At 38.4% G+C, this 22,994-nt stretch overlaps 1 protein-coding gene across 1 annotated transcript; it reads left to right on the top strand.

Annotated features, from left to right (window-relative positions):
• The first annotated feature begins 535 nt into the window (after positions 1-535).
• On the top strand, positions 536-3,326 carry Dmac1 (distal membrane arm assembly component 1). Its single transcript, XM_070033226.1, has 2 exons — positions 536-827; positions 1,947-3,326. Exons 1-2 carry the CDS (start codon positions 575-577, stop codon positions 2,009-2,011), a joined length of 318 nt encoding a protein of 105 aa, XP_069889327.1. The 5' UTR covers positions 536-574; the 3' UTR covers positions 2,012-3,326.
• The last annotated feature ends 19,668 nt before the right edge of the window (positions 3,327-22,994 follow it).

Genomic DNA, 22,994 nt, shown 5'->3' on the forward strand with positions numbered 1-22,994 from the left:
GCATGCATGAGGCCCTGGGTTCGATTCTTCAGCACCACATAAACAGAAAAAGCTGGAAGTGGTGCTGTGGTTCAAGTGGTAGAGTGCTAGTCTTGAGTAGAAGCCCAGGCCCAGAATTCAGGCCCATGAACGAACAGGAAAAAAAAAAAGAAACAAAGCAAGAGAAAATGAAAGTATTTATCCCTATAATCCAGACTCGTTTGTAATTGCTTGATCTGTGTATTTCAAAATATGTCCAGGTATAGAGTCTGAGTACTTCGCCTCTTTATCCACCAGGCATACCTTTCAAGTATGGTTATGGCACCTAAACATTTTCTCATATATTAGTAAAACTGTTGCGTTGCAGAACTCATGTACGTGATAAGCAAAATATCTAGAATATAATTCGGAAGAGATAAACGTTAACCTCTTGATTCTCATGCCTCAGGCAGGGGAAGCTCAATGAAGACAAAACTACATTTCCCAGAAGCACCTGCGCCTCTTCCGGCTCCGTGCGCCGGATGCTCTGCTTTCCGGTCGCCCTGCTTACGTCATTTCAAAGCCTAAGCGCTGAGCGCTGGGCCGCGTCCGCAATATGGGGTCTTCAACTTCTTCGTCCCAGTCTCCGGACCCTCCTACCCCTGCCAACCCGGTGCCCGCGGATTCGGCCGAAGCACCGACCCCTCCCGCGGCAGCTACCTTATTTAATACCTGCTGGAGCTGTCGCTTGGTCTCCGGGTCCGGGCTGTTGGCGGCGGGCTCCTACGTGTACCTGTGGGCGCGGAGGCCCATGAAGATGGGGCTGGCCCCGGGCCCCGGGCCCGTTATGCAGATGGTCATCGGCATCAGTGAGAGCTGGGCACCGCCGCTTGGGTGGGGTAGTGCAGGGAAGTAGAGCTCACCGGAGTGTGTCAGAGCCCCCCCTCGTGCTCTGGGGCCTGTCACGGTGGGAGCCCCTCAGCCCTGCTTGGGGCTGGCTGGCTGCTGGCTGGGCGTGGAAGGCAGGCGGGAGTTGTGAAGGGAAAAAACAAGTGGTTTAAATAGGGATGCAACAATACAGTTTTGGCGGGGTAGGGGAGAGTGTAGTGGAGGTGGGAAGGGGAAACAAAGGAGGAGGCAACAATGCTGGATAAGAAATGTACTCATTACCTTGCTCATATATCTGTCACCCCTCTGTACAGTATTTTCACAATAAAAAACTTATTAAAAGATAAAAAAAATTAACATTTCCTGAGAACGCTTATGGAAGCCAATATGAACGAATAGGAAAAGAGAAGAGGATCAAACAGGAAGTGATAGCTTTTGATCCCATGTTGATGTGGCCCCAAAGTGAAGAATGGTTCTCCACCTCTCTTGGAGAAAGAGCGATTGGCCTTGACTTACAAAAATTGAGGCTAGGCATGGTGGTACATAGCTATATTCCAACTACTCAATAGTCTGAAATTGTGAGATTCGTGAATTGCAGTTCCGGCCCAGCCAGTGTAAAAAATAAAAATAAAAAATCGTGAAACTTAGAAAACAATCTCAATTATTTTGATCTGAAGAGAGGAAGGTCAGGATCAAGCCAAAAATAAGGGATGGGAGCATTGTTCAAGCGGTAGAGTGCTTCCAGCATGAGGACTTGAGCTCAAACCCCGGTACCACCTTAAAAAAAACTGTAAATTTTAGATGTGAGTTCCACTTGTACCAGGGGATGAGATGGTCCCTGGTGTCTTCCAGTAAAATACTGTGCTTTCAGTTTTTCAAACATAGTGTCTGAGTGAAGTTTTAGGTTTTCAGATGTTTTTATCTTTTCCTTCTCCCCTCCCTCCTTTTCCTTTTCTTTCTGAGCTGTACTGTCCTATAGGAAAGATACAATGATAATACAGGCTTACAAACTGTAGTAATGGTTAAATAAGATGACATTGTGCACATGCTAAACTCAATAGCAACATCTAAGTAAGGTATTCTTTCTTGTTTGTTCCTAGGCATTGCCTGTTGGGGTGTAGTTATCCTGGTAGACCCAAAAGGGAAGGCCTTTCGCGTTGCTTGAAGGTAACACCAGTGACTTTGTCATCATGTATCCTTGACTTCATGACACACAGATCAAGCATGGGATTTATGGATATTTTGGATAAACACATGGACATGGATGTTTGGTCACTATTGTGGATACTGACAAGACTTAAACAGACAGTGGAAACAATTGGTTGTCACTCTTCGGATATTATGAGTGTACTTTTTTTCCTCCAATTACATGAAAACCATTAAATCATTTATAGAAGAAAATAGTTCTGTACTTCATCAGAAGAAGAAAGGTATAATTTCATTTATACTCAAATATATCAAAATTATTTTTAAAAGATATCAAAATGGAAGAACTTATAAATCAGTAGAAATAAGTTGTTTTAATATAGTTCCCATTTTTTTCGGGAGTACAGAGATTTGAACTCAGGGCCCATTACTCGGTTTCCTTATTGGCTCTACCATTTTAGCCATGCCGTCAGCCTGCTTTTTACTATGTTTTGGAAGATGGATTCTCATGGACTTTTCTGGCCAGGCTGGCTTCAAACTGCAATCCTCAGTATCTCAGCCTCCAGAGTATATAGCATTGGAGACAAAAATCACCAGCACCCTGGTTCTTTCAAGGCATTTTTAAATTCTTCACCTCATGAGAGCTGCAGAACTAGTCTGATTTATTATTTAATGGGTAAACCTTAAAACAGTTAAAGTGATTTTATCGGACTCATTACGTAAGTCAGAGATGGAGTTAGCACATGTCTAGTTATTCTAGTCTTTGAGAAGGGTAGTATGGTTCCAAGAAGATGTGAATTAACATTTTGAAACATTCATAGGTATCAACATATAAGACTTAAATACCAAAATGGTTGAGATAATTTCAAAGCTTTTAGTAAGATGAAAGCCTTTGATTCTTTTTCCACAACCATCACAAATGTTCTTGTGATGGAATGGAGATGCTTTGGGGATAAGGGCTCAATATTTATTCATTTCTATGAGAAGTTGTGCTTGCTGTTGGTGTTTTGCTCTGAAATACTGTAGTTTCTATGTAAAAGCATGTTTAGATTTTTTTTTCTGAAAAACAAAGGTATTTTCTGTTAAACAGCCAGTCATAGTGTTTAATGAAATGTTTAGTAGCCAGTACCTTGAAGGCTGTTACTGACACTGAAAAACTGAAACACTTGGATTAATTTGTCTCATCAGTGTCCAAAAATGAGTCCATGAACAAAATGGCAAAATTTATTGAAGAAAAAGATAAAGCAGAGCTCTCACTAGAGAGGGGCTCCTACTGAAAGTTAATGCATGGAGCTAATTGTGTTTGTGTTAATAAAGTGTCTCTATGAAAGACCTATTGATTTGAGATTTTTGGATAGCCTGTGGGCCATATCAGTCCCCAGGCCCAATCAGACCCATACAGTACACACACCCTCTTTCCCTGTCTTCTTGTGCCTCTTCCTGGGTGCCCATTCCAGTGCATATCTTTGGCATCTAGTCCTATTCATGTTCAAGTCTTCCTACAGAAGTGTACCAGGGTAAGGTGTCTAAAGGGATCTTTTATGTAGTTGCCTTGGGGAGGAATACAGACCCTCTAGAGAAGAGGGCTTGTGCCTTGGCTGCCATGCCAGACTCTGATTTGTGGTATATATAGAGGTACCAAAGTTGAATAAGCCAAGACGCTCACAATGGTTCATATTGGGAGTGGTGCTATAAGTGTACAACTGAGACAAGACATTGCAAACAACTTAAAAAGTAGGCAATTAGGTGCTTATGTGAAATATACACTTTAGTTTGATGTTAGTAAATGTAGAAGTTTGTGATTGGATGATGGATCTGCTAAAGCATGTCACACATGGTCATTTATCCCCTAAAATGCTCACAAAGAAAAGTTCTTTTACAAGATACATTATTCCACTTGGTAACAATTAGAGTAACAATTTTTTTACTCTTGAGTTCAAACCCCACAACTGACCAAAAAAAATTTTTTTTTCAGATTAAACTAAAAACACATAAGCCTAAAGTTAGGGTCTTAGCTCGACCAAAGGAGTGAACAAAAACAGGCATACATTGGAGGTTTTGTGGAGTCAAATGTAGACAGTTGCAATAAAGAGAATCGCTGATTTGTTTGTTCACACATATAAAATGTTTTTACACAGTAGATTCGAAAAAAGGTCAGAACTTGTACTTGAGGTTTTGTTTTGGTTTCAGTCTTTTGAAGAATATTCCAAATTTAATTCCTATCCATGCTCAGCCAGAAATTTCACTGTGAAATTCACCAGAATTTCCATTGAGTCTCTGATCCTGACAGTGGTTACCAGAGAAGAGACGTCTCCCACCACACTGCAGGGAGTACATTTACAGCTCCCTCATCTTCCCTTTTGGTAGGTTAACAGCAAACAATAAACAGGCACAGCAATCAATGGATTTGTTACTTAGCTATATAATTACAGCATAATTATGATTTATGGACTTTATGATCCTTTTACATCATGGAAATCTGAGTCTAAAGGCTCCATCATAATTAGGAGAACAGAGAAAAAGTACAAAAATAAATGCTTTAAATTCCACTTTTCCTTGAGGCTTGAAAATCTAAATATGAAGAGCATGTAAATGCTAATGTTTTTCTACCAGTACCCAATGTATCTATTAGCTTAGTCTTTATGCCATGAATACAAACTGACATTTCAGGATAGTCAAGAACATCACACCATCTTTTGTTTGTGTTATGTATTCTGTTGACTAGTCTGAAGTCTTGTGATCAGTTAACTGGTCACAAGTATGTATGTATTAAAGGAACTAAATATGTTTTAAAGGAATTAATTATAGTTTGACCCTTGAGGATGTTGGTAGTGTTGTGTGTGGAATGAGAGATCTCCTTTATCTTTGACCAACTCCTGAGGCAGATATTGCTGGCAGCCCATGTCATAAGTTCTGCAGTTTCACCTGGCTGAGGACAGTTGAGGAAATAGCTGTTAATCATAGCCTTTGAGGTTGAGTATATTATCCATGATTCATAATCCACTTCCACTCTCAAGTTAGCATTTGCCATTTACTCCATTTTATTACTGGATTCTCAACCTTTATGAAGTAGAGACTTCCTGAACAAACCATGTTGATTTGGCAGCATAAAGTGTATTGCTCCTGAATGTATTTCATGGAAGCATGTGTTCAAGACCGCATCAAGCCAGGATTAGCCTAAACTGACATCACCAGGATATTAGTCAAACTCATACTTTATCAAATTTTAGAAAGTAACAATTTGGGGTTGAATAATCTGCTGACAAATCCTTGCCTTGATCTAGTGATTGTAGACATGTTGGGACACAGTCAGAGGTGAAAGACCCATACTTACACATCATTCAGAGTTTTCCTAAGCACATGAGCAACATTATGTTACTCGTCTAAAGGGCATGTCTCTTGGCCTTTCAGATGCTCAACACTTGTCACTCAAATGTAAACGGAGTATAGAGAAATGTCTAAAAGGGAAAATGTTAAACAACAGAACCACTGAGAAGGACAGCTCAGTCCTGTGATTGAATTTGCTTTAGTAATATGGTGGACAGGACCTTATGGTAGATGTATTGACCTTAAAATAATCATCCATCTATGTGCCCCTTAAATCTTGGTCCACAGGTGAGAGACAGGAAAGAGATTTGAGAAGCACCAGAGGGAGTCAGTGTTCCAGAAGTTTTGAGGTACCTGGAAGAAAAACATATCTGTAGGGAAGTTAGCAAGGAACTACTCAGACAAGAGTTAAGAGTAATCCCCACCTAGCAGCTAAAAGAAATAAGAACTTCAATTATACAACTGCAAGGAACTGGCTTTCTGCTACCTGGATATCATAGAATCCTTTGAGAACCAAGAGCCACGATTCTTCTTACCATTGTTTTCTTCCTGGTGAAACCCTAAAGAGATTGTCAAATTGTGCTGTGAAACAGACAAATTTATATTGTTCTGATTTATTGAGTACGCCTAGTTTGTTGCACAGCAATAGAAAATAGTGCAGGGCATTAGGAGCAATTTGTATTATAATCATCATTGGCAGTGTGTTTGCCCAAATACTCTTGTCTCATTCTGGGTATTCAAGAAGGTAGCCATGTGTTTGAATAAGCATTTGTCTTTCCAGGTACTGCATTCACTTTTACTTGTAGTTTTCTTGGATAGTTTTAATGTAAACTTTGAGCTGTTGATTTCATTTTCTGTTTTCTAGGTCCATCATTACAGTTGAATACAGCATTTAGAAAATGACAACACTTTTATCTGCCAAACATTATACTTAAGTGCTTCACCTAAGTTGCTCTATTTAAACTTCTCAGGGACGCTGTTTACAGAAGAGATCATTGAGGCTTACAGCAGTAGAGAATTTTCCCAAGGAAGTTCTCAAGTGGTTACTGAGTAATAGTTTACCTGATGACACTAACGGGGAATGTGTGTTCATACAGTTGTTTCCTTGGCATCTGTTGCAGTTTGTATCTTAAATGTCCTCCAAAAGCCCATATGTTAAGAATTAATCCCCACTGTGGTGCTATTGGGAAGTGAAAACTAGCAGGTGAGACCTAGTTGGATGTTTTGGATTATTGGGTTATGCCTCCAAAGGGAATTGTGGAACTTACTTTGGTCTTGTCCTTTTTTTTTTGTCAGTCATGGGGCTTGAACTCTGAGCCTGGGTAGCTATCCTTCAGCTCAAGGCGAGCACTTTACCACTTGAGCCACAGCACCACTTCTGGTTTTCTGATGGTTCATTGGAGATAAGAGTCTCAGGGAGTTTCCTGCCTGAGCTGGCTTTGAACCGTGATCCTAAGATCTCAGCCTCCTGAATAGCTAGGATTAGAGGCATGAGCCACCAACGCCTACCCTGGTCTTGTCCTTTTTTATATTTCCTGGCTATGAGATCACGGGGCTTCCTCTGCCACTCCATGCTCCTGTCAAAAATGTACTGTGCTTCCAAGGGGTCTGAAGCAACAGGGCTGATCAGTAATGAACTAAAGCCTCCAAAACAATGAATAGAAATAGACATTTTATCCTTTTTAAGTTGATTGTTTCAGATATTCTGTTACAGTAATAGAAAGTTGAATAATAACATCCATTCTCAAAATAGTTAAGTATCACAAAGAAATATTGAACTCTGATTTTTTTTCATTTTTCCCTTGGTTATTCCTTAGATAAATAGGTGTAGTAACTTCCTGGTTTATTATTCTTTATAACTGAGCTTGTAACTCACAGTAATTCACATAATAATCCAAGACAAGAAATTCATTTCAACTCCTTGAATTCTTAACCTTTTCATGCTTTTATCTCAAGCTTTATTCTAAGCTTAAGCCATTTGCCTGAATCCGAGGTTATATTTCCTAATCATATACAGGCATCTATACCTGTCAGTTCCCAGACAATTCCAAAATCATCTTCTGTGTGATATTTTTCTTCCTTATTTTCTCTTTGTTGATATCATTTACATCTTATCACACTGGAAGCCATGAAACTATCTGAACCCCTGCTTGCTTTTATTCTTTACCTATGACCTGTTAACAATTCCTGGTTATTTTAATCTTTTTATAATCTTCCTTACTATTTCCCATTGTTATTGTTTGGGTTGGGCTATCATTATTTCTTCTGTATACTGCTGTAATAGGTATTTGTTTTTTTTCTGTTTTCAGTGAATCCCTCTTTTCTATCATCTACTATAACAAGATTTACACCTTAAAACATGACAGAGCTGGCACTGGTGACTCATGCCTATAATCCTAGCAACTCACAAGGCTGAGATCTGAAGATCTTGGTTCAAAGCCAGCCAACGCTGGAAAAATGGTGAAACTTTTAACTCCAATTAACCATCAGAAAACCAGAAGTGGTTGCTCAAAGTGGTAGAGTGCCATCCTTGAGTGAAAATGCTCAGTGACAGTGTCCAGACCCAGAGTTCAAGCTCCATGACTGACAAAACAAAAAGCCATGACCCAATTTAAAACAATTCAGTATCCTGGCACAGATGAACCCCAGACTTACTGCTGCTGCTTCTCTGGAGATATCTCACTTGTCCTTCAATACTTAATCCAAATGTCATCCCTCCTGTAAAGACTTCCCAAAAAGAGTTCCATTTGGGAACTTTTTAGCACTACACAACCATTAAATTTATAAAGGGGTCTATCACTGCATTGAAATTATTTCATTATTGGTGTTCAGGCACACATTGAAATGATTTCGTTATTGGTGTTCAGACCTGTAAGCCTAGCAATTTGGGAGGTAGATTAGAAGATTGAAATTTGAGGCTAGCCTGGCCCAACAGTCCATGAGATTGCATTTTAACCAATGATTAGGTACACTGACACATTTTTGTTATCCCACCGATACAGGGACACACATACAAAGAGAATGTGGTTCAGTCCCACCTGGACATAAAGCAAAACCCCATTGCAAAAATAAGAAATGCAAAGTGGCTAGCAGAGTGGCTCAAATGGGGTGGAACATTGCCCAATAAGGCTGTCAGTTCAAACTCCCATATCATCAAAAGATAAAGAATAGGAAAGAAAATGTTTAATAATTGCTTGTTTATGTATTCGTTCCTACACACAGATTAACTCAAGAAAAAGATGGTGCTTTGGTTTTCATTCTCAGTCTCGAATATACAAGACACTTGCTTGTGTTCTATAAACATTTGACTACATAAAGGACTGAAGAAATCAGTGAGAAAGGAAACTAGTTGCTCTGTTGGATTGATGTATTACAATAATAGTTCTCTGATCTTTCCTTCAAACCTACAAGCAGAACAGCAACAGTATAACCTGAGAACTCAATTGAAGTGCAAAATCTACTACTAAATCAGAAGCCCTGAGGGTGGAATCCACCTATGTGTATATTAGCAACCCTTCGGGGCAAATAAAAAATTTGATAAGCCTCTAGTTCAGCTGACTTGACTGAGCAATCCTTCTCAACATCTGATTGAAGAACTTAGACTCAAGTTTTAATCTCGGTTCTTCCTGTAGTCCCTAGTATTCTGGGCAAGTCACTTACCATTTTAGAACGTACATTTTACCCATGTAGAGTCCACTGTTTTAACTAGGTAATTTTTAAATTGCTTTCAGCTCAAAGATTTCATTCCCCAAATCTCTGTTTGGAAATGATATATTTTGATTCCAAAGGATAGAGGTGTAATGAGGAACTAAGCAAAACCTGAAATAGCACTACCTGAAGTAACTGTATGATGCTGGCACAGAAAATCAGGCCATTGATCTACCAGAAATACCCTTAGATTCTTTGCTGCTGCAAATGCTTGATGATTCACAGGAATTTAGCAACCACTCATCCCAGGATGTCCCTTTCCAAAGAATCTAAATAGGAAAAACGCTTCAGTTTCACCCTGAATAATATTGTCTTAGTGATATGAATTGAACACTTACGTTTTTTAGGCAGTGTCTGGAATAACAAGCATCAGGGAAGGAAAAGATGGTGTCAGTGAGTGGGCAAAGCAAACCAATGAAGACACATCCTGACCTAGGCCTGAAGGCATTTGATGATATATTTTTAAAAAAATATGAAGCAGGGGAATTCAGTAAAGGGAGGCAAGTGACTTCATGGGATCAAGAGTCAGTAAAGTCCTACATTCTGATCATGTCACCATCACCAAGTTTTCTATAACTGAGGGAAAGATATATTTGTTTTCTTTAAGGAATCTACCATTTTCAGGTACCTAGATACATTAAGATTCAATTTAGTATAAATTAGCTCTTGTTTTATCCCAGAATTAAAATAATTAATTGAAAGGACATAGGCTGCGACAGCTCTAGGCACCTTTGGTTTCTAAGTATGCAAACTGAAAAATCACGTATCTCAGAAAAGGAATCAGTCAGGAACTACCAACTAACCTCTGTCTAGTGTTTCACCACGTGGGAACTGCCAACTAACCTCTAGCTGGGGACTTCCTACTTTAATCAAATATTGTATTTGTCTTTCTTTTCTTTCCCCTCTTGGTCCTTCAGTGGAACCCAAGCTATTTGTGGTTTGTCACTCATGAAATCTCTGAATTCTCAAGTAAACTCTTTTAAAAGTTTAATGTGCCTAAATTTATCTCTTTACCCAGGACACACTGCTAAGTATAATAAAGCATTGTAGATTCATTGCTCCAAGAAATTGAGAGTTTAGTGGGGGAGAGAGACACCAGAAAACAACAAAACAAAAAGCATTTGTGATTTAGATAACAATTATACACAGGGTTCTTGGAGGCAAAGAGAAGAGATATTTTAGCTCTAAATAGAGATAACAATAAAATCTGACATTTAACCCAGAGCAAAACAAAGGAACCAGTAGGACAAACTTTTGATCTGTGTGCCCACCCAATAGAAGGCTAAGTGAAGCAGACACATGTCACAGGGCAGTGCTCCAGTAATCCAGGCACAATCAAACAAACAAGATGGCATTCTCAGAGTTACTTGACTTGGGGTTGCTTTAAGCAGCGTGCTGTGCAGCCATGCTTAGAACTGTGTGACAGAGAACTGCAAAATGCCTGTCAAAACCCCTGACAAGTGAAAGACAGGCAAATGGGGGGCGGGGGAGGAGACTCATTCTCCATTCTTGCCAGCCTGTGAACACCTGTTACTGATGGAGCAAGCTGAGAGACACATTTGGCACATGTTGGCAACGCCAGCACATCCAACACCTCTTGATTTAGTAAAAGCATGTGCCTTTGTAACTTCGGCTGCACAAGCTCACTGCCATTTCCTTTGCTGTATAATTAGTAAAAGTAAAAAGGAGAGGTAAGTAAACTCTTTGAGAAATTTATACCATGGTTAAATACAGAGATGCTGAAAATGTTGGGAACATGCCTTAAGAAAATTATACCCTATTTCACAGAGATTTTAAATCAAGGCATTTTCATCCATTTATATGCTTGACTCTACGGTAATCCAGGAAAGCAGGCAGAACATTTCATATGGTTCTCGTTTAACAGAGGAAGAGAGGAAGCTGGTTTCAGATCACTCGGGGATGGTACCCAGGAAGCAGCAGATTTGATCACAGGAGCTCAGTTATTTGACACCATAGTATGATATTCTCTACACTGCCTTTCAAAGAATAAAGTGAGCGTTTCTATTCTATCCCAGATTTTTGAGGAGAAAGCAGTTTGGGTTTGCCTTCCCAAAAGCCACAGAAATTCAATTTGTCTCCCTCAGAAGGAAGCACATTCATTGTTTCTAGTTCAGAAGGACAATGTAGGCAAAAGATACACTGCTGGAATCAGCCAGTTAGAAGTCATTTGGCCCCAAACAAGTTACATTTTCTAAGCCATAGCCTTCCTCTTCAGGAAATGTAAATAGAATAGTTGTATCATCAGGTTTTGTGGTGGAGTAAAATATTTAGTGACTATAATGTACGAGGTAGTCAATCATCATCATCATTGTTTTAGTATAAATAATGTGTCATCTCTCCACCTACAATTTACAGAGGGATCAGACTATGGATATTTGAAACAACATAGGCTTGAGAGATTAGGTTTGCTTCATACCTTTTAAGCAGAGCCCCCAAAGGGAAGATTTTAAAATATTTAAACCTTTACATTAAGGCTGAACAGATACCTGATGCAGGATGATTATGAGTTTGAAGGTAGCCTGGGTTATAGAGAAAGACCTCAAAGAAAATTTAAAGAAAGGAAAGGAGTCCTGCACATTGCTCAAATCATACTTTTGCTTATAATTTGATTCAGTTCACCCCCATTTTTAAATTTTAAGTTGTTTTCTTTAGTAAGAAAAACAACTTTAAAATAAATGGCACATGACATTTTTTTCAAAAACATTAAAAACTTTCTAGAAAAAAGTTTTCTTGTGAGGGGGGCTCTAGAGCTGGCACTGTGAAAGTGCCAGCTGCCAGTTTGTTTTATTATTGCTTGGTTTAAATATATCCATGGCTGAGGGGGAGGAGGGCAATTGACAGCAGCTTTGACTTCCTGCGATGCATGATGCTTATTTCTCCAAGTTGATTGTGGGACTGACATGCTTTTCCTTAGCAGGAGATCTAAATAAAGCCCTGTGCTGAATACTATCTTCACCATTTATTGAGTGTGTGCTTCTACATCAGAGAAACACATCAAGATCAACAGATATATACATGTTTGAAATTGTTTGAAACATCTACTAATGTTACCTACTATTCTCATCCGCTAATTTTTCAGAAGTATGTAATGTAAATTATAAAATGGAGTTACCTATCTAGTAGTATATTAGGCAATCCTAAATTAAGATTTTCTGTGCATTATTAGATTTTGTTTCTCCTTTGCTATCAGGTTAGCTTTCCAAAACCACTATTAGGTTACAAATCCGTTAATAAACATGACCACTTTGGACTTGTTTTTTAGTAAATAGCCTTGTTCAATATGACTTTCAGCTTAGAATCCTATGAATTACAGGGTAAAACATCAAGTTTGCTTCTTTCTTTTCTTTTTCTTTTTTTTTTTTCTCTTTCTTCTTTGTTGGTCATGGGGCTTGAACCTGGGCGCTGATCCTGAGCTCTTTAGCTCAAGCCGAGCACTCTACCACTTGAGCCACAGTGCCATTTCTGGTTTTCTGGTGGTTAACTGAAGAGTCTCATGGACTTTCCTGTCCCGGATGACTTTGAACCATGATCCTCAGATCTCAGCCTCCTGAGTAGCTAGGATTACAGGCATTAGCCACTAGCATCTTCTTTCTTTTTCCCAGTATTTCACAAAATGATTTAAAAATAAGTTTATATTACTTATTCAGGGGAAGATTTTATTATAACATTTCCACATGTCACCAACTGTTTCTATGGCTCTTTTTTCCCTTTTCCTCTTTTTTTTTTTCTTTTTAATTTGGTGCTGGTACTGGGGCTTGAACTTAGGGCCTGGGAACTGTCTCTGAGATTTGATATTCAAGGCTAGTACTCTATCACTTGAGCTGCAGCTCCGCTTCTGGCCTTTTGGAAGTTAATTGAGGGAAGAGTCTCTCAGACTGTCCTGCCTGGCCAGGCTTCGAACTGTGATCTCAGATCTCAGCCTCCTGGGTAGCTAGGATAATTAGCATGAGCCACCAGCATCCAACTCTCCACTGAACTTTTTATAAATTTAAATTTTATTGTAAAGGTGATATACAGAGGGGTTAGTTACATAAGTCAGGTAATGAGTACATTTCTTTTTGAACAGTGTTACTCCCTCCCTCATTTTCTCCCACTTCCTCCTTCCTGATTCCCCCCCCCCACACTGCCAAGTTGTAAAGTTCATTTTCAACAGTGTCTAGTGAGTATCACTGCTGAATTGGTTTACCCTTTGTCCTACTGTTTTTTTGTGCTTCCCTTTCCATCCCCAAATCAGATAAACGTATATACAAGACAAGGGGTACAAAAACCAAAAACAGTGACAAAAGGAAATAAAAGAAAAAAGAAATAACTAAAAACAATATAATAGAAACAAACACCTCTGGTTTCCATTTCAATAAGCATCATTTTATATGGTCATATACATATTTCTATTGAGCCATTGTGATCTTCTCCAAAGAATGCCCTCCTCTGAGTTCACTGTGCAAATGCTTAGAGTGCTGTTAATTAATCATGTCCAAGTGTAATTATTTGTCTTTCACTATCCAGTGGATTAACTTTTAGACTTATAGTGATCACAAACCAGCCCACACTAAACCACCAGCACAACCATGTTCATTGCTTACTATTGCTAAGATATGGAATCAACCCAGATGCCCCTCAGTGGATGAATGGATCAAGAAAATGTGATGCGCGTGCACACACACACTCACACACACACACACAATGGAATGCTAGTCATCAATCAGAAAGAAAGATGTTCATTGGCAAGGAAATGGAAACAGTTGGAAAAAAATATATTAAGCAAAGTAAGCCAGCCCTAATGAAACACAGGCTGCATTGTTTAATCTAACCTTTGACTTGAAACATTGCAGCTCTTTCTATGACAATTCTACCCAGAGATCTAGCTGTTCTGTTGCATAAGCAGCAGTGCTTTCTCTTGACAATTAGATTCAAATGTTACATTGTTCCTGGGCATGGCAGGCTTCAATATATTCCAGGTGTAAATTCATGGTGGTGACATTTTACTTATTCTATAAAGCCATTTGTCATATTTAAAAAATATTTTATTATCTTTAAGCAGTTATACACAGGATTTGCCAATCAATGAAGCAGTTTATGAGTATACTGCAGTTTGGTAGATGTCACCACTTTCCATATTCTCACTCATCCCTCCCATCCCACCTCTTTCATTGCTATTCTTAATTTTGTAGGATATTTTAATTTATTTAATTTTGTTGGCTATTTGTCATCTTGACACCATTTAACTCAACTGTATCCTTATAGCCAATTCCTACAAAATAATTTCAACTAATATTCCTTCCCTATATTTGAAGTTTAGTTGTCTGGTTGATGCTTTTTATTTTTATTTTATAGTTCAGAAAATTCGGCTGAATTTCCAGCTTACTGCTAAATCCATTCTTGTATTCAAGATTTTCCTATACTCAATTTACTTTCACTCACTTCCTTGAAGGCATATCACATTAACACATTGAAAATAATATTGAAATAACATGTTGATTTCTACCAAGTCTATTTTGTTTTAACAAGTTACCTGCATACACTGATACTAAACTTAATTGAGATAATAAAATAGCTACATATAAAAATAATTTATATGTTTAAGGAAAAGGGAGAGACCCAGAAAGTGGGATAGAAAGAGACCTCTTTCTCAGTGTTCTTTTTAGCTAACCCTTGTCTGGCTAACTCTCAGCCTAGAGAAGCATGTAGTCAATTTAGAGTAACACCACTTTACTAATGAATAATTCATATTTAACCATGTCAATCAAGTACTCACATATGACATAGAGAAGGTACAAAAAAGTTGAATACAACTTTCATGCAAAAATATCTATAGTGTCTCAAGTTTTGGAGTGATGTTCACATCCTACATTTGTGTCAGCTTCCATGCTCTAGAATTCAAATGTCTCTCCATAGCCATAGTCTGTATGATCCTTTTAGCTTTCTTTAGAAATTTCCTTACTTTTCAATATTCTAATGAAAGCCAACAGTTACTTGTATTGGGGGTGGGAGGATCCTGATCCTGAAAATGGAGGGACAGTATGATGATGAACTAACGTTATATGATGTCTTTGCATAGCTGAGTTGCTGCTTACCTCATTGGCTCTGCACTATTAGATTCTGCTTTTGTTAGCTTGGTTTAGTGTACCTAATCCTCAGGGAGGAAGAAAAATGGGAGAAACAAGTACATATCTCATCACAATTAACAAAATAAGAAGAGTCTTTCTTATAAGATAGTTTCTAGGGAGAAGTAAGAGTTGTAGGCAGCAGTGAAAAAAAAGTTGTTGGAGATGCTAAAAGACCAAGGTGTATGAATCCAGCATTCTCTTTTTTATAGTAAGATCTGTAATATATACATAGATTTCAATTTTAGACATTATTTTGGAATCCCACCTGAGGCTGTCCTGGTTTGGTTATGGCAAGTTCTAAGAGAGAGAGGTCAGAATGTACAGCAAAGGAAAGGGTAGTGTTAGCCTGTGACTGGTATCTATGTTGCTCAAACCACAGCCAAGTTTAAAACATAGAATCATGAGGCCTGTTGCTACAAACGGAGAAGATAAAAACATCCATCTCAGGCATCTGAGTGCCTGAGATCAGAATGAGCAAACCATTGTGCTCAGCACTCCAACTGTAGTTCTGAAATATGTCAGGCAGAGTGGGAGCCATAAAAGTGAAGTCAGAAGGCTGACTGAGTTGTCAATGGAAGGTTCATTACTAACTCTGATGTGCTCCTTGGCATTTATCCAGACAATCTGACACTCTGACATTAACATGTGGTTCTTTATATGAATCTAAGCTTTCCCACTTCTCCAGAAAGGAATGGGGGGAGGGGTAATTCTGAAATATTTCAGTTTGTTCCATAGTTTTACTTAAAGTAAAATAACCAGAAATGTACACACACACACACACACACACACACACACACACACACACACACACACACACACACACACACACACACACACAATTCAAAATAACATGCTAAAGTCTTTGTGTGATTCAGTCATATTTATCATGTAGTGGTAAGTATGTATAATAGTTTTCAAGTTCTTGTCAAATAAATCCACACGTGCATCTCCATATGATTTAAATGACTGCTTAAATGATAAGGAAGAGGAGAATTACTTTCCAATACCACTGGGAGTTATTAAATTTAATAACTTTAAAACAAAGAGAAAAAATGGCCTTTCTGCTTTTTATATCAGAGTAATCCAATGGACTTTTCCAATTGAGCAACTTCTAAACATATATCTGTATCCAAGGTTTGGACTGCTTTTTGACAACACAGGACATAAATCCTGCCTAGGGAATAATTGCCTGGGATAATGCCAAGTTACCAGGTCATTCAAATCAATGCTGTGTGCTATTGCACACTTAAAATTATTTACACTGCTCTTATCCTAGCTACAATCTGTTCTCTCTCGCTAATGCAGTGGAGAGCAATTTACTCCAGAATACCAAGTCCTTCTGATTTCATTTTTGCTCCCACATCTGCTGCTGTGAACGCAAGTCCTAGAAATAAAACCAAATAAAGGAGCACATGGAAGCTTTGGGGAAAGTGAATTTTAGAGTAAACATCAAGGAAATTTTCAAATTTCTGTTTCTGACACTTGGTTCTAATTAACTTTAATGGTTGGTTGCAGTTGTTCTGGTTCCTTCTCCCCTCTCTCCTCCCAACCCTTTCATTTGAAATGAGGTTGTGGTCTGAAGCACATTACTTACACCATTCAAGTCCTGCTTTCTTTGTGAAAAGGATGAGAGTTCTGATTAGCAGACCTGAAATGACTCTGAACCCATAGAAAATACCAACCATCAATGTTCTGTTTGAATCTCCATTTTGTTCTCTATTAATCCTTCATTTAATGTATAGCTACCTTAAAAGCTCTGGAAGTTCTTCATTTTAGTTATTTTTTATAAAACAGTGGTAGTTAGAAATTGATGTTCTAGAAACAAATTTTCTGGATAGTGAGTAATTTAATGAGTAATTAAGTAATTCCCTATCATCACAAGCCAAGATCTGAAATGTGTTCTGGCATTTTGGGGTTCCAGAGTGGGAATATGTATTATAGACATGCCAGATATTTGAACATGATTAACTCCATCCTCCAGAGTGTTTCCATCATAAAGGACCATGATTCTTTAAAGGAGCAATTCTTACATGATGGTTCCAAACCTACATCTTTCCTTCTTTGCTAATAAAGAACCAGTTTATTCCAATGTCTAGCCCTATGGGAGAGTGTAGTAAATATTGACTTGTAAGCACTGATTTTTAAAAAAATAGCCTGCTTCCTTATGCATGTGATCTAGTTCTAGCCTGTAAAATGTACCAATCTGTCTGAAAGCTTTTCTTTTCAGAAGAATTTCATTAGTACAATAAAAAGACAAACAGGCCAATTGTTGGTCTGTACTAGATGATTGGGACTGTTGCAGCCATCCTGTGATAGTGGAGAGAACAGGTATGAAGATAGCCAATGAGCAGTGAGTTACAGAGAAGGAACACAGAAAACCCCAGTGTCCCTAACATTGCTAATCCAATAAAATCATTACTTTGTACAAGAGCTACCTCAGCCTGTCAGTAGAATGTTGAGGCCAACACATGTTATATAGCGTTGAAGAACCAAATGATGTATTTGAATTGCTTTGGAACCATACCCAACCTCCTCAATCCTATCATGAACAACTTGTGGTCAATTTCTGTGGACTGGGAAGTGTTACCAAATGAGAACCATGTCATTTGCAGCTTCCATAAGACACTGAGGGTAAAAGCTGGATTGGTTAAACATCTCAGTTGAAGAGGACCATGAAAATTTAACTGAAGATGTATTCCTCATGTCCAAGATAGACTAATGGAACACAAAGAACAAAGCTGCTGGCTTCAGCAAGTTGGGACTAGAAAACCAGAGCACTCTGCAGAGCTGCCTTTGCCAATAGTGGACAAGCAGAAAGTTCTGGCCCATCACTGATAGAAATGGGGCCATCATATTGCAAAACTGAAGGAGATGAGGTGACCCAGGAACCCCAGGTGAGGTACCCTGTAGAGAGTTCCTCCAAGCTCCTGGAAAAAAATCTGAGGATGGAACTGTGTGATGTTCAGACAGAAGCTATATTGGCTTTATTGCATCCTCTGACTACTGTGACTAAAGTAAATGTTACCAAACAGTCAATGTAATTTTGGTTAGCATAGAATGCACATGGATGGAGAAAATTCTTCAGTAACAAACAGAAAAGGTGAGTTGTCTGTTTGCTTGTCTTCATTTTCTTAATTGGAGTTCATTTATGTTACTCATAATACTATAAATGAATACACCAATTGCCTCAGAAATCTTTACAAGCTCTCACTTAATATTTCACACTTGCAGCTTTTATGCATTAATATCCTAGGTTATTAATAAGCTAAACTTTGTGTGGTCAATCTTTTGGTAATAAGTAGCAAAGGTTTTCTTCAGAAGTGGCATATATTTAATCTTCTCTCTGCAGAATGAACTTAACCTGTACTTTATAAAACCTAAAATAAGAATATTGTGAATGTATAATTGGAAAACATAGTTACCACAAACATTTTTTTGAATTTATCTTAATGATTGTTTTGATTATTACTTCTTGTTATCTATAGTACACTATGAGAGCTTTAACATAAAAAAAATGTTTCTCTGAATATTTCCCTACTAGCTTTCTACTAGTTCCCTAGGTATGCTTGGGGGAATAAAAATCATAGTACAAAGCTAGGTACCAGTGGCTCACACCTGTAATCCAAGCTACTCAGAAGGCTGAGAACTGAGAATTGTAGTTTGAATTGTAGTTTGAATCCAGCCTGAGCAACTTTAGCTCCAATTAGCCTCCAAAAAGCTGGAAGTGCAGCTGTGACTTAAGTATAGAGTGCTAGCCTTGAGAAAAATGCTCAGGGACAGGGTTCAGGCCCTGAGTCCAAACCCCAGGACTAGCACCGAAAAAAAAACAAAGAAGGAAGTTAAGGAAGGAAGGAAGGAAACAACGGAAGGAAACAAAGGAAGAAAGGAAAGAAGGAAAGAAAGAAAGAAAGAAAGAAAGAAAGAAAGAAAGAAAGAAAGAAAGAAAGAAAGAAAGAAAGAAAGAAAGAAAGAGAGGAGGGAGGGAGGGAGGGAGGGAGGGAGGGAGGGAGGGAGGGAGGGAGGGAGGGAGGAAAGAAAGAAAGAAAGAAAGAAAGAAAGAAAGAAAGAAAGAAAGAAAGAAAGAAAGAAAGAAAGAAAGAAAGGAAAAGGAAAGCAAGCAATTAGGCAGGCAGCCAGCCAGGCAGGCAGGCAAGAGAAAGCCATAGCAAACCCTGAAAAAGGTCTTACCACTATTTACCACCACCATCCTATAGTCATCTTATGGCAGTGATAGCCAGCAGGCTGGTCAATAAGAGTACTCATCTCCCTGTTATGACTGATTTAGGAGGAAACATGTGACTTTTGATTGGTAGATGAATCCAAGAGGAAAAGGTTTTATTCTCATTCATCTGCTGTGCTGTAAATTTGGAAGTTAAGGTGCTAGTGAATATGTTGCTTATCACTCAGAAGTCTGCATGCAAGTGGAAGCCAAGAAAAACAAGTATGGGCAAAATAGGTGTTTTGTTTTGTTTTGTGTCAGTCCTGGAGCTTGAATTCTGGGCCTGAGCACTGTCCTTGAGCTCCTTTTTTTGCTCAAGGCTAGCACTCTACCACTTGGGCCACAGTGCCACTTCCAGCTTTTTCTGTATATGTGGTACTGAGGAAGCAAACCCAGGGCTTCATAAATGCTGGGCAAGCACTGTATCACCAAGCCACATTCCCAGCCCTACGTATGGGCAATATAGTGAGAAATCCAAATATATTTGACCCTCTGGCTCTGGCTATGTCACATACTCCTCCACCACTGATTTAACCACTTGTATGAGATTAAATGCTCCTTTTCATGTAAAAGATGGAGTTTGTTTCTATCACCTATTTAAAAAGTCTTTAAACCAAAACACTTCTTTCAAATGTAGTTATCTTTCAGGAGAACATGAGGAATTTATAAACTAACAGAGCATTGAAGTGCATTTACTATGTTAAAAGGAATTTGCTCTTGATCTCTTTCTTATTCATAATATCCGAGGGAGCATGTAAACTAGATATTAAATTTTACTATAGAATACTAAAACTGTGGATAAACTTCTTTCAAATAGCTGTATAAAAGTGTTGGTACTACAAGAAGTCTAGTATTTTATTCTACTTTGACAAATGTTATTGCATGTTGCATGTTATGTGTGATATTCCAAGTGAAATGGATGAAAAAAATCAGACAAGTATAAATTGTACTTAGATGCAATTCATTTTTGTTTAAAATTTTTTCTCTGTAATTTCTTACATTTTGAAAATTACTAACAGAAATAGCATATCAACTTTCAAGTTGCTTTCAATAAATTGACAATGATAATAAGAATTTAATTATTATCATTTATGACTTATAATGTGTTCAACAACTGCCAAGCTAAGAAGTTATGTGCATTAACTCATGTCATTATCACAATCGCTCAATGGGATTGATGTATCAGCCAGCCACCAACATGTCTTACAGCAATCCTTTCGTCCTGGTACCCATGCCTTTGTGTAGATCCCACCCACACAAAGTAGGGCTGATCTGCACAATGAATAGAAGGTTCTTGGAAGATGACATGTGACTTCCAAGTATACCTTATAAACAGTATGTTGCAAATTTTACCTTGTTCTGTCTTGTATAGCTTACTCTGGAGGAAGCTAGCTGCCAAGGCTCTAACAGCCAGTACCAACTCATCAACCATGAGTTAACATATCATCTAGTCTCAGTCAAGCTTTATAGACTGAAGCTCCAGCTAAAACTCCAAGTGAACCTCCTGGAGGAACCTGTACCTGGACTGTACAGCAGAGCTGTTCTCAAATCACAAAAGAACTGAGATCTGGAGAATGTGTTATGGAGAAAGAATGTACTATACAATTGGTTGCATCATTGTCATTGTTATCTCTATTTACTGAGCTTTTTTTTTTAAAGTCCATGGGTTGATAGATAAAGTCCAAGATCAGAAGAAAAAGAAATGAAAGCACTTATATTAAAATTAAAACTGACCAGATTCCAAAGCTCTGGAATGTATATAGGCATTCCAGAATGGGAAAACAAGCCATCCTTCAATGTTTCCTCACCCTCTCACAGCAAGCTCTTCATATGTTGTCTCTTCCACTAGTTCTTGAAAATGAAAGCAAATGACACTGGCATTTTCTTAGTTGATATTGGTATTTCTACTTTAACCTAGCTCTCTTGGTAACTAATGCATGCTTCTGTTTTTCATTGTTGTTATTTTAAAGGTGATGAACAGAGGGATTGTAGTTACATAAGTCAGGTAATGAGTACATTGCTTATTATTATTATTATTATTATTGTGAAAATACCATAGAGAGAGGTTACACTTACATGGGCAAGGTAATGGGTGTATTTCTTATCAAGCATTGTTGCCTCCTCCTTTGTTTCCCCTTACCATCCCTTCCCATCTTCTCCCCTCCCCCCCCACGCCAAAGTTGTAAAGTTCATTTTCCACATAACATCTTGTACATCTCATTGTTGCAATGGGTCCACCTATATTCCTATTTAAAAAATTTGTTTTTTCCCTTTCCCTCAACAAATTATAGCACCATCAAATACAGTAAAAATGGGTTATACTGTGGGGGAGGGACATACAAAGCAACAAAGAAATATCTTATAAATACATTAGAAACAATAGCAAGAAAGAAAAAAATATTTGAATCCTTATCTTGGGGTTCATTTTACTTAACATCAACTTTTCAATCAACTCCAAATGGATCAAAGACCTTGGAGTCAAAGCAGACACTCTGAAAACATTACAGGAAGGAATAGGAGAAACCCTAGGTCTCTTTAGCACAGGCCAAAAATTTCTTAAAAGAGACTCAGAAACACAACCAATCAAAGAAAGGTTGGACAAATGGGATTGCATGAAGCTGAAGAGCTTCTGCCTGGCAAAGGACATAGCTAGCAAGATCAATAGAAAGCCCATTGATTGGGAGAAGATCCTCACAAGCCATACAACGGACAAGGGTCTCATATCTAAAATATACTTGGAACTCAAAAAATTAAATCCCCCAACAACAAATCTTCAAAGAAACAACTGCCCGATAAATAAGTGGGCTAATGACTTAAAGAGAAACTTCTCTGAAGAGGAAAGAAGGATTGACAATAGACATAGGCAGAAATGCTCAACCTCCCTAGTCATAAAAGAAATGCAAATCAAAACAACATGGAGATACCACCTCACCCCAGTTAGAAATGGCAAAAACCAAGAACTCTAATAACAACAGATGCTGGAGGGAATGTGGCCAGAAGGGAACCATACTGCATTGTTGGTGGGAGTGTAAACTTGTTCAACAACTTTGGAAAGTAGTATGGAGGTTCCGCAAAAACTCCACAGAGAGCTCCCCTATGACCCAGCAATCCCAACTTTGGACATTTACCTGAATGATCACAAACAAGACCATACTAAAGCTACCAGCACAACTATGTTTATTGCACCATTATTTACCATAGCTAAGGTATGGAACTAACCCAGATGCCCCTCAGTACATGAATGGATCAAGAGAATGTGGTATGTATACTCAATGGAATTCTATGCTTCCATCAAAATTAATGACATTGCCCCATTTGTTAGGAAATGGAAAGACTTGGGAAAAAATTATATAAAGTGAAGTAAGCCAGGCCCAAAGAAACATAGGTCCCATGGCTTTTTTGTTTTGTTTTTTGTTTTTGTTTTCTTTTTGGCAGGTCATGGGGCTTGAACTCTGGGCCTGGGCACTGTCCCTCACCTCTTCAGCTCCAGGCTAGTGGCTCTACCACTTGAGCCATAGCACCACACCACTTCTGGCTTTTTCTGCATATGTGGTGATGAGGAATGGATTTCAGGGCCTCATGCATGCAAGGCAAGCACTCTACCACTGAGATACCTTCCC

Source organism: Dipodomys merriami, unplaced genomic scaffold, assembly GCF_024711535.1.
Source record: "Dipodomys merriami isolate MVZ:Mamm:240054 unplaced genomic scaffold, mDipMer1.0.p SCAF_22, whole genome shotgun sequence".
Lineage (NCBI taxonomy): Eukaryota > Metazoa > Chordata > Mammalia > Rodentia > Heteromyidae > Dipodomys > Dipodomys merriami.